This window comes from Colius striatus, chromosome 2, assembly GCF_028858725.1.
Source record: "Colius striatus isolate bColStr4 chromosome 2, bColStr4.1.hap1, whole genome shotgun sequence".
In the NCBI taxonomy this organism is placed as follows: Eukaryota; Metazoa; Chordata; class Aves; order Coliiformes; family Coliidae; genus Colius; species Colius striatus.
In genome coordinates, this window is record NC_084760.1 from 65,241,006 (window position 1) to 65,257,780 (window position 16,775).

At 41.2% G+C, this 16,775-nt stretch overlaps 1 protein-coding gene across 1 annotated transcript in view; it reads right to left on the minus strand.

The window, feature by feature from the left end:
- TTBK1 (tau tubulin kinase 1) overlaps positions 1-16,775 on the minus strand; it is a 107,831-nt gene that overhangs the window by 56,599 nt on the left and 34,457 nt on the right. Inside the window, exons 4-6 of the mRNA XM_061990866.1 lie at positions 10,630-10,703; positions 8,872-9,012; positions 7,543-7,647 (exon numbers count right to left, since the gene is read on the minus strand). Coding sequence (XP_061846850.1) covers positions 7,543-7,647; positions 8,872-9,012; positions 10,630-10,703 — 320 coding nt within the window. The remainder of the gene's footprint in view (positions 1-7,542; positions 7,648-8,871; positions 9,013-10,629; positions 10,704-16,775) is intronic.

Genomic DNA, 16,775 nt, shown 5'->3' on the forward strand with positions numbered 1-16,775 from the left:
ACTGCCCATTTCCTACACACTTAGATGGGAATCCTCGTGTGATAAAAATATGTAACACATCAGCACAACCATGTAAAAAACTATGCTTTCCATCACTGAATTGATACAACAGCACCAGTCCTGGGAAGATCCCATGGAGAAAGAGGGTATGGGAAGGTGCAGAATGTAAACTTGAAAAACAAGGACAGTGACCTAGAATGAGGCAATGGGATTGCTTTAGGTATTAAGGGAAGAAAAAGCTTCTTCCTGAGTATCGGTAGTCTAGATAAAGGTCAGATTGGTCCAAGACAACACTACTTCCAAGCTACTTCTATTGCCCATTTTTTTCTCCAACAAGGCAAAAATGGGGTACAAATGTTCTGCAGGAAGATCATTGATAAAGAAGAGAACACCCGTTCTTTCTTTTACCTCATTAAAAAAACTGTTTCTAAGCATATTTTATAGTTACCCATTTTCCTGCTGCTAGGCTGGTTGCCAACATACAACCACAAAGTGAATCCACTGCAGAAAATCTCAGATGAGAGGGGTTAAAAAATAAAGCACTCTAAAGTAAGCTCTTTAAGTAGCAGATGGCAGAGGTGGCCTATACCCACAACTGCTGCTAGCATCATACTGTGACCAATGCAAACAGAAAGGCTCTTTGCAAGAACAAGGCCAACAGAAAACCCACATTAGACCAGCGTGAAGTTTTTTCTGAAGTATATACTATGAGAACTCTGAAAAGCCACCTCCATCGCATCATGGGTCATAACACTGATCTCTGATTGGTCCTGAATTCCTTTCCTGATGACTTTTAATGCTTGAGCACCTTCTCAAAAGCTGTTGATTACCAAACTCATGTTTTTGTGAAGCTATTCCATAACATCAAGGTCTCACCACTGATGCCTCTCAGCTCAGAAGCCACTATCACATACATGAAATCAGAAGTGTTTTCCTCCTCTGTGATCACACACCATGAGGACAACCTCACAGAATTTCATCTGCCAGTTTATAGTTTCCCTCCCATCTTCCATAGCTGGCCCACATCTTTACCACAGCATAGCCTGTCTCATCTCTGCTATTTGCTGTGACCTGCAGGCATGTGCTGTATTACTCTTCACAATGCATTCTGACTACCTGTGGCAACAAGTAATGTCTCATAAATAAGTGTATTCCTTTATTGGTTTAAATTTATCACCCATTTCACTGAATATCTCGCTTCTATATAACCAAAGAGAAGAGAGGCTGTCTTATTTGCTTCTCAAGATTTATGGTAGTTCACAGACTTTTAGTTGTCACTAAGTAGCTCTTAGCCTAAGTGAAGGACTTTTCATTCCCAGACTATACTAGCAAGGAGGTGCACAAGAAGTTGTGAGGGAGCATGGCCAGGACAGCTGACTCAGACTAGCCACAGGGCTATTCCACACCCTAGAACATCATGCCCAATACATAAACTGGAGGGAGTTGGGCAGGAAGGACAGATGCCGCTCAGGCACCACTCAGTGGGTGGTGAGCAGCTGCACTAGGCACCACTTGTCTGTCTTTGGGTTTTACTTCTCTTTTTGTTATATTGTTTTTCATTTCTATTATTATTATTATATTTTCTTTTATTTCAGTTTAGTTATTATACTGTTCTTATCTCAACCCACAAGCATTACTTTTTTTCCCAGTTCTCTTCTCCATCCCACTACGAGCAGGGAGAAGTGAGTGGCTGTGTGCTGTTTATTTGCTATCTGGGGTTGAACCATGACACAATGGCATCACTGGCATGATGTATCTTGTCTGGTAAAATGGCATCTTCAGTTCTTAAGAAGATGCTTCTGGATATCCTACAGGCAGATGCATTCCCTTTGCATTCTGTTTAATCTGACATATACAATACTAATTTGTAAAAGGTATCATTTTGGTTTGGACCCCACACATGAGATGAATACTTGAAACTCTCCTGAAGAACAGAATCAATAGAAATCTCACTAGCTGGGACGTAATTAGGAAAAGTCTACATAGCTTTTCTGTGGGAAATTAGTGCAGTAGTGCAGAAATGGTGTTCTCTGAAGCATTCGTGCACATAGACAAGGGCAACCTAGTGCATATAATACATCTGAATTTTCAAAAACATTGTCTCTTGGGAAAATCCACACTTCTTGTGAGAACCTGGGAACAGGTGAGAGGGAATAAACCCACTCAGGAGAGACAGCTGAGCCTGAACCAAATGTCCATAACAAGAAGCAAAGAGGAATGATTGTCACAGAAGACTTCTTCCCGTAAGAAAAGGAAGCCCCATCTACTGGCCTGACTCAAGAGCTTTGTGGATTGTTGGTGGCCTGGTTATGGGGTGATAAGGACAGATTGCCAAGGTTTGTGTGGCTCTTTTGACTATTAATCATTGCTGCCAACTCCCTGTAGCACCAAAAGCACTAGTTTTTCACAGGATAACCCTGCACGTACTGAGTATAGATCTGGGGGCATGGGGGCCTGGGTACTGTGCTCCTAAATCCTGCCAGTGAGTGGGAAAGACTTAGAAGTGGATGCATCAAAGACAGAGCTTTTGCTTTTGTGACCATGGATCCCTCTGAGGAAAAAGGACTGCTAGTGAAAGAAGGAACCCATCTGACAGAAGAGCAAGAGCATCTTTGCAAAGGCTTTGCACCTAGGCTCGCGAAGCTAGTGAGGAGGGCTTAAAGCAGGTGCAATGGATGTGCCCTGGAGTGATGGAGAGTGCCCTGGATGATGGAAGCTCTCATGCCTCCCCTGGGAATGCAGCACAACTGGTGTCCCAGCTCAAGTGCCTATCCACAAATACCTACACATGTAAAACAAACAGAAGGAGTTAACGGTCCATGTGCCATTGCAAAATTATGTTCTCACTCGCATTACAGACACTTCGTGAGACAGCTCACATGTCTTGAGTACTGCAATGAATGGGAAGAAGGACTAGGAAACCAGGAAGATGCCTTTGCACAGAAGTGACTTGAATGAATGAAGCTCTTGGAGCAGGTGACAAAATACTCACTACAGATGAGCAAGTGATCAGCACCAACTAACACAGGCATCATAACGGTAAGTATCTGCTCCTGACTGCCTGTCCAAGAAGAAAAAGTAGCTGAAGCCTTCTTTAGACAACTGAAGGAAGCCTTGCAATTACAAGTCCTCGTACTCACAGGGAGCTTGAATAACTCTTGTGTCTGCTTAGAGAGGCAATATGTCGGTGTGAAGCTATCCAGGAGTTTTCTAGTAAGTATTACGTAGAACTAGAAAAACAAGAAATGAGTCTCAAATAAAAAGAGACAATACTGAACAGGAGCATAGTTTCTTCTACTAAGCATTAGAACATTCATTCAAAGTTTTGAAGTCTCAGGTGCAGAACTTTGTCTCCTACAGGAGCTCCTGCATTCTCACCCGATGAGAGAGTATCACAAACATCATTTATTTAAACCACAGGCAGAATGGTAGCAGGTGTATCACCATCTCTCTCAATGATGCTTTACAACTTTGCACAAAATAAAGACATATTCCCTAGAAAAAGGACCTCAGGAACCTTGCAGCCCTGAAGATGGCCCTATTTACTATGACTCGGTGATCTTTCCACTCAGTTTCAGTAAATATGTAAATATTGACAACCAAAAGATGTTTACTAGGGGTAATGGATGAGGAATATTTTGTGAATCCTCACTGACAGTGCTCCCTTGAAAAATGGGAAATCCCAGGCCAAACATATCCTGATGAACATCTATCACAAATCTTAACCAGTATTTGTCACCTTTCAAACAGAAAAGAGTGGGGTTTGGAGGGACAGAGAGGAGAAATAAAGAAATCAGCATGTCCTCGAGCAGTTTTGTTGAGCTGCTTTGACTTTTCCTTCATTTCCCTATCCTCACGAGTATTTGAAAACAAAGCCCTCTGGAAAGACGAATTTTTTTTGCACCAGAAACTTGTTCTGTTTATCATAAAACAGCCCAGAGTCCCTCCTGCTACCTAGGATGTTGACTCTGATCCAAACACCAGAAACGCTGGTGGTAGCCAAAGTAACATGCTCCAGCCAGGCCCCAAACAGTTCTCAACAAACAATGGACACCAAAATGGCTACATGACTGATATGCCTCAGTTCACCTTGACCAAAGCAGTAACTATCAAAGACTGACTTACACAGTCCTCAGAGAAATATCAAATAATGAGACTATTGGAGACAGCTGAGTTTCCCTGATTGTTAACAGAGTGAAAAAGAACAGTCATTGATGTTTCCTTACATACCTTCTAGCTGTAACCATCATCTGTCTTTATAACGCAACATGAGTTCCTACAGACTGCTCTCCAGGACTTTTTGCAATATCTGGCAAGGTGTAAGTGGTAGAGGAGTGACACCATGGTCCCATGAAAGCAAATCTGTGCAACAATAGCTCATCTCCAGATAGTGGCATTTGTGCTAACACTAGCATCCCACAGTAAGTAGAGTAATTTTGGTTTCCTAGGATCACAGAATAAATTCAGATTCAGAGTAAATTTGGATTTAGTTAAACCAGCTTAAGTGGCCCATAATTTTACAAATGCTAAGCAATTGAGTTGTCAAGTGGATATTCTCTGTAGAAAACATACAAACCAAATAAATACTCCTCAGAAGCTTAGCAGAGTAACAGCTTCATAGGTAAAAGATACTGTGGAATCCTTTGAAAGAGGCTCTGAAAAGCCAGAGTGGTAACAGCTGAGGACGGAGTAACTAATGATCAAAGATGACTATGGAAAGTAGAAATAATCCCACCTCAAAGCTTTAATCATTGCATGGATTATCAGAATGAAACTTTTTTAGTGACAGACTACACTATATACCTACTAAGGAGCTCCTTGTCCTTTCATATAAATAAAGAATAAAAATCATACTGTTTGGCACCAATGAATTGCACATAATCAATCAATCAATCAATCAATGTGAACACAGCCTTCTAGAGGACTTTGTTCCACAGGGTCAATGGCTTTTCCTTTTTTCAAAATCAAAGGTGTTTTCAAAATAGAAATGACCAAAAATAAGGAAGCAAAAAGGTAAGTTAAAAAAAACAAAAGAAAACCATGGCATCCTAAAGGCCAGGCTCATTTTCTCTATTACTGGCAATTCAGAGTCTTTCTGAAAAGCTGACAAGCAAGACTGAGATTGTGAATTTCAGAGGATGTAAAAACAGCAAGTACTTTTAATTTACTTATTATAAAAGCACGGCAATGTTTCTGAAACTGTAGGAAACCATAGAGAATCTACTTGAGCATAAAATGTCTGTTAACAAATAAATACGATTGAAAGCAAAATTCAGACATGCTTTTAGAAAGAAGAGAGCTCCTTCCCCTACTTAGCTTGTGTATTGTACCTCAGAACAAAATCAGAAAAGAACTAGTCTCAGGATGATCATGTTATAAATCTGTTCATGAGAAACACAATTCCCAAAGGAACTGAAATACAACAGAAAAAGAAGAATCTACCTTACTGGCTCATCTCTTTAGTGAAATAAAAGACAAAGTTCTTCATTAAAATAAGAAAAAAAAATCCACAGAAAAAAAATCTAATTTCACTTGTCTCCATCCTGCCCTTCACCTCCATTTCCCTTCTACTCCTCAGCGCATTATTTGGGCAGCAATCACACCATGCTTCTCCAGGCAAATGGCTCAGTCCCGGAAGTGCGACTCAACAGCGGACTCAGGCAGCAAGGACATAAATGAATCAAATGGCCCATAACATCGTGTTAAAAGGGATTGAAGTAAATATTGATGTATTTTTTTTATTGCATCATTTTTTTGGTCAAAAAGCCTCACCACCTGAAGTATGGCATACTAGGTATATGAGACTTTACCCCATATGATTCTCCCACACTCTGAACAAACTGAGACTTGTTAGCACTTTCAGCAGAGCATTCTCCCACCCCTCTGGGGATCTCTTCTTCAGAAAAAGATAAAGTATCATTAGAGCTTCTACGAGAACCATCTGTAGCAAGCAAGCAAGCCACCACCAGAATGACCAAAATTAAGACAGACCTCAGTGTCCTGCGTTCTAACAAAGCCTCACCTCACCCATACCAACCCAAGCAGGACATAGCTTGCAAGACATAGCTGAAGAAGCCTTTGCTCTGAAAAATGTCAGGGCTGGATGTAGTGCTGTTTCCAAAACCAGGGCTTGGGAGTATTCTCCAAGGATCCAGCAAAATAGAAGTAATTTTAAATTAGTGGAAGAAAGGAAGAGAAGAGAGGATCCAAAAGAAGAGACATCTAGAAAAATTAAGTTTCTTTAATTGTAAAGAAAAAACAGTGTTCAATCAATGGCACTTGAAATACTGACAAAACCATAGTTGCTTTATTGAAGCAATGAAGAAATTTTGCAGAAAATCAAATGCCAGTTTCAATTCGTAATGGGCTTGAACTCTGACTGTAGAAAGAGGAAAGGAGTGAGGTGCATTTTGAAAAGGCCAATATGGAGAAAGGTTATCCCCATACTAAACAGCAATGACAAGGAAGACCAGTAGTACATAGTGTGTGTCTTTTTAAGAATAAGATGCAGACACAAAATTTGGACCTGCTCCCCATCCACAGCAAACAAGAAAAAGCTTGCAATGTCCAACTGGAAAGACTTATAAAAAAGAAGAAAAAATAGAAAAATCCCCCAGCTGTGTTCATGTGCTGAAGACACAAAATCTGCTCGATGATCTTTGCTTTCTTCCCACTCCCTAACTGTATCCTGCACTACAGAGTCTCTTAATTCAGCTCTCACGCTGTTAACATATTCCGCAACAACAATGATCTTGCAGATGAAAAAGATGAGCAGACCAAAAAGTATAAGCCTGGCATAACAAACAGAGGGATTGCGTGAGCCCTCCCTGCTTACAGTGTACTCTGAAATAAATCTAGGAATGTTCTGATTGATACCTAGAGCATCTGAAGCTTAATGCATCCTTATGAGTGACTCTTGATAACGCAGTGCTGGTAAGTGGACTGAAGATAACACGTCACATAGTGCAAGTTACGCCCCTTGAATTACTCATGCTAAGAGAGTAATCCTGGACATCCTGGACAGGGTGCAATATACACAAAATCAAATCCAGGCAAGGTTGAGAACAGCATTACAGGTTGCAGTTCATAATAAGCTCAGCCTCAGAGGGTCAAGCCTCTAACTTCTAGCATCTTTTTTTCACAAAAAACCTTCAAGAACGCACCGACCTGGTTCCCTGCATTGCAGAGAACTGAACTAGACCAGTCCTCTGGGAGTACAGAAGTCACATGGCCAGCGCGGCCTCTTTGCTTGGCTATAATGTACACAGCAAGTACTCCAAACCTGTGGAAAACACAATTATCCTCAAAGAAAAAAAAAAAAAAGAAAAAAAAAAGCTACAAACCTTGTAAGACAAAAGCAAGCATCCCTTCTTAGATTCCCAACTCAGCTGAAGTCACCTGCTGCTTCTCACCTTGCGGAAAATGCAGTCCAATATAATGACCAAGCATAACAACCACAAACCAAATTAAAAAATCACAAAACCTTCCCATGCCTAAGCAGTTGCAGAAGTGGAAAAAAATAATTAGTGGAAGTTTACTTACTGGCCGGACTTCACCAGTAGTGTTGGTATACTGACGAGCCAGACCAAAGTCTAACATGTAGCACTTCCTGTATGTTGAAGGTAAGCGGCCCATGGCAAAATTGGACTAGACAAAGAAAGAAAGAAAGAAATCAATTTGATACCAGCAATTTGGGAAAGAGTGGCCCAATTGTTACCAAAACTGTGTCACACAGCCCCACATGCCTTGGGTGGAAACAGAAGCCAAAGAGAAGAATTTTAAGATGAAACACAAATGTCATGATTAGAAAATCGCTGCCATGTTAAGAAGTTCACTTTGCAGGTAAGTGACTGTGGAGTCTCGAAATAAATAAAATTCACATTAGCTTAGCTAAATTTCAGCTGCCATAAGAAAGAGCTACATTTAACACCACTAGCTCTGCAGTGAGAGTTCAATCAGTTGTGTAACGAGCTGGAGTTACTACAGACAAATGCTTCTGTTTGTGGTTTAGCTGCTAGCACGCATTATTCTGCCCTGACTCTCAGAATCCCCATCCAGTGTACTGCATTACTTCCATTCATCAGAATAGTCAAACATCTAAAAACTATTGTGCTTAGTTCCTAGTAAATAAACTGACAATGAGCAAATGGAGCGGCTCTTTTTTAACCCTCATCTAAAAGTCATACGCTTTACTGTACTGGATGGCTGCTAAAGGATTTGTGGCCAGTCACATTAATGACTGATTTTCAGATGAATTTGGTCAAACAAAACTATCTGATTTTAAAAGGAGCAAGTGATTTTTGCTGGAAGGAGGATGGTCTCAGGGACAGTGTAAAAACAAGTGTTCAAGTCAAGTAGTGAAGACCTGTAGGAAGATAGCTGTCTTCCACTTGAGCCTCACCTAGGCAAATGACTAACGTTGTGACTGTGTTTCCAACACTGGAAAGTGTGTTCCAATTTTTTTGGCAATTGCTCAGAAAAGATTAAGAGGCTTATTTAGCTAAATTAAACACAGGAAATAGCATTCATTCAAGTGAAGGGTCATGGAGCAAGACGCATTTGAACTCTTTTATAGTAATAATTGGTTGAACTCCAAATGATTGCTCAAAATCAAGTTGCTTTGTCATGTGATCTTGACTGGTACAAGTATGACTGATAGCTACTATACCCACCATGAAGCAGCTGATAAAAACTAATTTGCTATGAACTTTAAAAAATGATACTACTATATTACTATTCTGTACTTACAGAAAACAGCCACTGCCAGACAATTCAAGGAAACCTAAATGCCTCCACTGAGATCTGCCCATATTCAGACTGTCTTTATTGACTGGAAATAGAACTGAAAGGACAATTTCCAAAACAACATACAGGCTTGATGTCACGATGCAGGAATCCCACAGAGTGAATGGCTTCTATTGACTCCAGAATCTGTTTGCCTAATCGCAGCGTTGTGCTCAGCGTGAAAGTCCCTCGAGGTTGACTTCTTCTGAGATCTGCAAGATTTCGTCCCTGAAACAATCAATAACACTTAAACCATCATGCTGAAGTACAGTATTTTACAGTTGCTAATCAGAACTGCTAATGCTAATCAGAGAGGTGATTGCCTTATGTGTGCTTCATTTCTTGTATATGACCTTCCAATACTTCATTTGAACTTTAAAGTGATGTATTTGCTGATAAGAAGATACCAGACTGTTATCTTGGGAAATCAGCTGATGCACTATTTGGGAAAATAGGCACAGCATGGACAGCAGTGTATGAGACAGACTGTACGAGCCCAGCACTTCCTTACTGTTAAACCCACACTCTATAGAAGCTGATTTAAAAACAACCTTTGACTGTTCTCTAAGCCATCTAAAGATTAAGGCAGTAAAAATAGTGTCTATTTTACTCGATTCACCACTTACTAATTAAAAATAACCTCCCAGTTTATGCAGCAGCTTACTTCTCGTTACTTTATGCTTCAACCCTCTCACTTTCCTTCAGAATGTTCTGTCACCCAAATTATACACAATGAAACATGACATGGGCTATAAGCTCTGCAGGGGAAAGGTATGCTTGTACTGTATAATCATACAATACTTAGCACAGCAAAGCCCTGATCATAGAAGAGAAAGACAGGACAGGTTCCCTGTCAACTCTTATGTCAGATGCTGAAACTGGCCAGCTTCCAAGGAACTGTGTCAGAATGAAGCATCTTTAGTTTGAAAGTATTCCCCTCAAGCCACAGAAAATCTCCCTCTCATTAAAAGGCCTTTCTTCCATGTGTTTTTGACTCAGCCATCTCTTCCTACTTGTTCCACTCCAACTCCTTCTCCTGTGACTGTTTGCTGTACAAGAAAACTGCTTTCATGAAAAAAGGAAAAAAAAAAAGCTGTTTTAATGACAGTACCACCACATCTGGTGTCTGAATATCTAACTATATGTTTTTTGTGAAGTTTCATGCTGAACCATGCAGAAGTCTCTGCAGCTCCTGCTGTTACTGTGGCTTGTGTAGACATCCATGTAAAACTTCAGCTGGCTAACTCTGAGAGGAGTAATTTGGCTGTCTAGCAGTACAGTCTCCATGTGCTAGCTACCCAAGTATTTACTCATATTGACTTAATACCAGCAGTGTTCAAACAGGAGAAAACACTTTCACAGCAGAAGCCAAGCTACTGCAGAGCTTGGTAGAGATGAAGGAGCCAGAGATCACTCCCCTTTCACTGTGCTGCTCACAACACCACTGGCTCCCACCCCACTCTGAGCTCTGACACAAGATACATATTTTGAATGCTGCATCACATTGCTCAGCAGGACATATTTCAAACAGCTGCCACTCCTGCATGATACTGTGGGTAGCTCCTGCAAGCATTCTGGATTGAGTGCTTTCCCCAGAAAATTGTCAGAAAGCCCTCTTACACAGAAAAGCAGAGCTATGAAATATTTTAGCAGATCTTGACAACCGGAGCTATCCCGAGGGATACCACAGCAACAACACCCTTTCTCACTGTCTCCCATTCCATCCACTTTCTATGTACAACAAAGTCTCTACATCAGCATTTGGTCTTAATTCTTTCACTGCAATCCTCCCCCTGTGACACCATCTCCACAGTGTGGGGGGGAAATGGGAAGCACAGAACTCACCTGAAGCTGCATGACCACATAATTAAATTTTTCATTTCTTCCACAGCCAATAAATCTGCAAACATGATCCTTCCCTGAAAAGAAAGAGAAGCATACAGAATGGAACATAACACTCCTGTGACCACAATGTTTAGAAAAATGATTTCTGAATAAAGGTTCGTAACTGTAAATGGCATCATGCAGGGAGTTTTGCAGAGCAGACTGATTGTGTTTCTACTTCCCAGTCTCGTAGCTCAGGAGAGCACTGATACTCAACAAGAAAACTGCCTATGAAATAGCCATGAGTGGAAAATGGTGTCAGCAATCAGCAAATCCTCAAACTGATGCAGGGCACAAGTGAGTGTGTGACAAATGGAAGTTCTTATCAGCATCATGTCAGTGCAACACCACCACAGCCACCACCATCTCTGAACTAAACCATAGGTAGTATGCATGAGCACGTGGTTTCCCAAGCCAACTGGCAGCATGCCAACTGGCAGCATGCTTAGGCTCATTACACCAGCTTTACTCAGTAAACTGTAGTGGTTTAGCCTGGGCTAGGTTTTTTGGTAGCAGGGGTGGGGCTACAGAGGTGGTTTCTTTAAACAAAGAGTTGCCAGAAGCTTCCCGTGTAGCTCACAGGGTTAGGGCCCGTCAATTCTAAGCTGGACCCTGCAGCTGACTCAGGCCTGGCCAATTTGTGATGGAGGTAACACCATGGAGGCTCCATGGAGGACACCAGGGAGCAGAGATCCACTTGCAGCCTGTGGAGGACCCCATGCTGGAGCGGGTGGACGCCTGAAGGAAGCTGTGATTCTGTGGGAAGCTCACTTTGGAGCAAGTTCCTAGCAGGACCTGGGAGTCCATGGGGGAGGAGCCCAGGCCAGAGCAGGTTTGCTGGCAGGACTTGTGATCCCATGAGGGACCCAGGCTGGAACAGTCTGTCCCTGAAGGACTGTTCTCCTGGTGGGCGACTCATAGGAAGTACTCACACTGGAGAAGTTTGTGAGGGACTGTCTCCCGTGGGGAGGGACCCCACAGTGGAGCAGTGAGAAGTGTGATGAGGCCTTCCCCGGAGAAGAAGCATCATCAAAGTCCATCTGTAATGAACTGACTGCAACTCCCATCTCCTGCACCGCTGGTGGGGAAGGAAAGGGAGTCCTCGGAAGAGGGAGGTATGGGGAGAGGTGTTTTTAAGAGAGTTTTATTTCTCATCTCCCTGCTCTTATTGTTCCTTTAATAAATCAAACCTTTTTCTCCCTAAGTTGAGTCTGTTTTGCCTGTGATAGTAGTTGCTGAGTGATCTCTCCGTCCTTAACTCACGAACTGTTTGTTATATTTCTCTCTCTCTCCTGTCCAGTTTAGGAGGGGGAGTGATATTATGACTTGGTGGACACCAGGCTAAACCAACACATAAATTCTGGCTTTTACACATCACCACTACAGTTGGCAATTAGCACTGTGTACCCTGACACAGCTAAACTAATGCTACTTCAAAATGGAGAAACCCTGGTTTTAATCATCAGAAGCATGTAGAAAAGAAAGATGCTTGTGGAAAAACTCCATTAAAACAATTTCATAATAAACTAAGGAATCATATGTCGAGTTCTGTCACGGTGTTAGTACAAACTAGGCCTATTCAGGCAAAATCAAAACCAACCAGCCATCCACAACACTCAGCTAATCCTCTAGGTTCATTCTCTATGGTACAATAGTGCTGCTGGAACATTTACATTTCATCATGTGTCAGCCAGGCAGGACCTATGCTCAGAAAAATAAATAATGCAGAGTGAGTGGAGACTGTGGTTTTGATTCTGACCTGTAATGGATTTGTGATGGTGTGCTCTCTGTATTAATAAAAGGGGAAGTATGACTCACATGTTCCTCTAACAGCAGACTACTGCTAAGAAGGTAAAGGTTGATGCACACCATGATGGTGAACATTTGGTTCCTGGTGGGGTTTCTGAGCAGGGAAGGGGATGAGTATCATCACATTTCTTTGTAGCACTTGAACAATAGTGATTTGAATTAGTTTTTAAACCAAAGCTTATTGTTTGATACTTCCCTGGTTTAAAAAACATCAAGAACATGAATCTATACAGTAATCAGTAATTGCACTGGAACACCCTCAGGACCCTGCTATTGCTCTCATTGTGTGCACCATAGGGCTGGGGCATCAAAAATTGTTGGGGACAGAAAGATGTAACAGAATAGGTACCTGGAGGGAAGCAGGAGACAAAGCAGCAGCTTGCTTACTGGAGAACCAGAGCAATACATATAGCTGTGGAACATGTAGCTCCATCCCAGGGCTCTAGGTAAAAGTTTCAAGAGTCTGCCCTCTAGGGTCCACAAGCATCCCACAGCAGAGCATTCATGCTCTCTCTCCTACTATAAGCAGGTAACCAGAACTGGAGGGACAGAGGCCTTGGCTACCCCTTACTCCTTTCGGAAGAACAGGCTTAAAACAAGCCAATCAGTCAACCAACTGATCCTAGTATTTACCTATATCTGCTTGGATAAGCAGGCTGCAGATCCCTCATGTCTCTGGCACAAACTTGAGGACGTTAACCAGTTTCAGGACTGAGTGTGCAAGATCACATTGAAACCATCAAGGAATGTCACACAGCCAGGAAAAGATGTCAGGAAAAGGTATTTTGAGATCAGGAAATTGCCCTCTTCAGTATACATCAAGGCAGCCTGCACACACTTTTTTGATCCTTTTTTCTCACATTCCAAGCCCATGTCTTGTGGGTGCCTATGAATACTGGGTGTCACTGTTTCCTACTGTCTCCAAATTCATTGCACATTCAGTGTTGATTTTGATATATAGGTTTTTGGTTTTCTGAGGGAACTCCTTGAGACACTGTCTGGATGTAGTACATGTCCTGGCCTGGGCATTACCAAGAAGGGATCACCAGCAAGTCTCAACTGTTTTACACATCTTCCTGCAATGGGTCTCAATATGGATAGCAATGCTGCCTGCTGATGTTAAGGCAGCCTCAAAATCAAATTTGTGGCTACAAAATCAACGTATCTGGATAACCTCAGAAAGAACCAGATATGTTTCCTTACAAGCTTGTGATACCTGTGTGCTTCAGCAAACTGACAATCTATTCAGGTCTCTGACAGGAGGGACAGGACAGCACAGGTCCACACTTACCCCAGACATGACTCCTTTAAGTCTGTATAGATTCACACAGACCAGCCTAGCTTACTTACAGTCATACTGTGAGTCCCACTTTGCTTTGTTTTGCCTTTCAGAGCACCAGGAGATGGATACTGAGGCAGTAGCCAAAACAATGACTGTTTCTACTGGCATTGAGAACTACTGTGCGGTAAAAAGGGTAAATCACTCCAATTTTTACTTGCTTTTGTGGTTTTAAATACTTGCAAAGCACTGATAGACAGGACACTACATGCTTTTTATTACTGTAAACTTACAGACAAGAACATTAAAAGCCAATCCTCTGACACAAGAGAACCTGGACATCCAAATCCATAATTTCAGCAAAACAAGAGTGATAAGTGTCCAACACACTTGTAACTTAAAACACATCCATGCTACTAGAGTACTGCCCCTTCTGATTTAAAGTATATTCCTGAGGAATATACTTTTTTAACTTTTTTAAAAAAGATCAGTTTCCTCCATAACATTATTTTTTCTGGATCACAAAAGTTTTTTACAGAAAGAAAAAGCATTTACATTTTTGATTGATTACCTTTGAGAACTGCATGCCTGTTTAAGCTGACAAGTTTCTGCTTACTGTAAGTTTTTAAGATAGTGAGCTGACTGACAGTTCCTGATGACCCACATTTCAAAACTGACTTGACTTTATCCTGAATCTTTCTTTCCAGTCTAAAATGGGCTCCTGCCTGACCTGTAGGGAACTTGAGAATTTAGGCTTTTCTGGAACAGCTCTCCCATGGACCATTCTGCAACACAAGGAACAGCAGGAAAAGAAGAAAGGGGAGGGAGAGAAGACTGTGCAATTCCTGCATGAAACAAAAAGAATATAACATAGTGTAGAGGAAGAAGGCCACATTTGGAGCTGGTGTATGTACATCCAGCTGGTCATAACGATGGGATAAATGCTTGCAGCATCAACCCCTCTGCGTTTCTGAGGCTTTTATTCATTTTTCAGCTAAAAGAGACACCAGCTTACAACTGTTCGCTCTCAGAGGCATTCATGCCATGCTAAAGTAGCAGATGGAGGCTGACAGCCAGGTGTGCCTTTGGAATTCCTGCAGACCGGTCCTGAGGCCAATCAGAATTATGAAGCCCACAAGAACAATTGTGCTAGGAGATTATTAAACCTCCCATGGAGCCAACATTATTGGACTGTCATACTTTCCTTTAAGGAAGAAGGAAATAGCTCTCTTTCCTCACACATGACCTCCTGAAGCATGACAATCATAGCACAGAGTGCAGAAATGCATGTCGTAAGCTAGAAAAGGAATAAAAAGGAGAAAAAAAAGAGGGGTTTCAAGATATACTTAGTATGGGAAACCTCATAACCATTTCACTGTGCTAACTGCCAGATCACACTTGCTTCTTTGATAGACTATTCCACTGAACAGCCTCTCTGATACTACAAAGGAGCACAGGCTCATACTTTAAAAAGTCTAATATCCATATTTGTCTATTACTAAACCAAAGTAGTTATCTTCCAAGTAATGGAACAGAGCAAGAGATTAGAAAGAGTTTTGGCCTCTTAACTAACTAATGTTTGTTGGAGGAGTAAGTCTGACCTGAGAAAACTTTCAGAGAATATGTTTTTCATCTTGTTTCACATGCATTTATTTTAACAAGCATGCAGTTAAATCAATGTTTTAATGCTCACAGATAGAAAAAAAATATTCTTTCTATTGCTTCCTTTAAACTCAAGTGAGCATAATAATTTCCTATATAATACTGGTCTTCCCCATCCTTCTTCTGAAGGAACTTAGAATTTACAATCATTAACAAGCATCACATATAAAAGTAAGTTCAAGTATCTGGAAAACCCTTCCACCCTAGGATATATATTCATCTCCTTGTAGAAGTATGATTAAAATCCTCATGTCAATATTTAAAAACTTTCATTACACAGCACTTTAAATTATGATCTTCTTTTAAGTGTTTTTTTCCACACAGATGGATTTCAAACTACTGGAAACCAATATTCATTACAATGTTCTGCTTAAGTTACTAAATATTCCTAATGTACTTTCAATATAGTGATGAAACTAATTGAATAAATAGTTAAGAAGGAAGTATGTGCATTATTGTTGCACTTTTTTGATTTACAACTGACTCCATGTTTCCTGCATTTTCACATGTAGGAACCAAATAACCACTCTTCTCCCTAAAGGAGTTTAATAATTTAACCTTTTAAATTTATGCTAAAACTATTTTGTGATTCATCTCCATAGATGAGATGTCTCATCGCTAACAGTCCACCCAAAACACTGAAAAAACTTTTACTGCATAGATTATCATAAATCTCATGGCAATTATTGTTACTCTTATGACTGTTACCATACCAATTCTTGCCATTTCCTCTGCAGTACAAGACTAAGACTGCTGTAACAGCACGAGTCCAGCAATGGCTACCAGGACAGTGGTAGAAAATGGGATGTTGAAAGAAAGTGGGTTTGTTCAGCCTTAGGAAGGAGGCAGAGGGGATCTATCTGGTGGTAGGAGCCACCTAACAGAAGAGTGCTGAGAAGATGGAGCCTGACTTTGCTCAGAAGTGTGCAGAGAAGCTTTGGACACAAGCTGCAACATGGGAGTTTCTCATTAAGTATCATTTCTTTTTCACCATGAGGATGGTCAAAAACTGTGTCAGGGGCCCAGGGAGGCTGTGAGATCTCCATCTTCAGAGATCATTCAAAACTTCACTGGAAAAGGCTCAGAGCAATTTGATCTATTTCTTTCTGCTTGAAACTAGAGGTTGTACTAAAGAGCCCCAGAGGTGTTACCCACCTGCCTAAACTGTCCTCTGTCAAACACTCATTTTTCTAAAGAGAGGCCACTGCTGCCTCTCACAATGGCATTGGACTCTGAGCTCTGTAATCACAAAGAGCTTAATTCCAAAATCATCAGTCAAGTTTCCTTTTCTTCAAGTAATACATTGAGTATGAAAACCAATGGTATACTGCTGGCCAAAAATAACCGTTGTGAGACA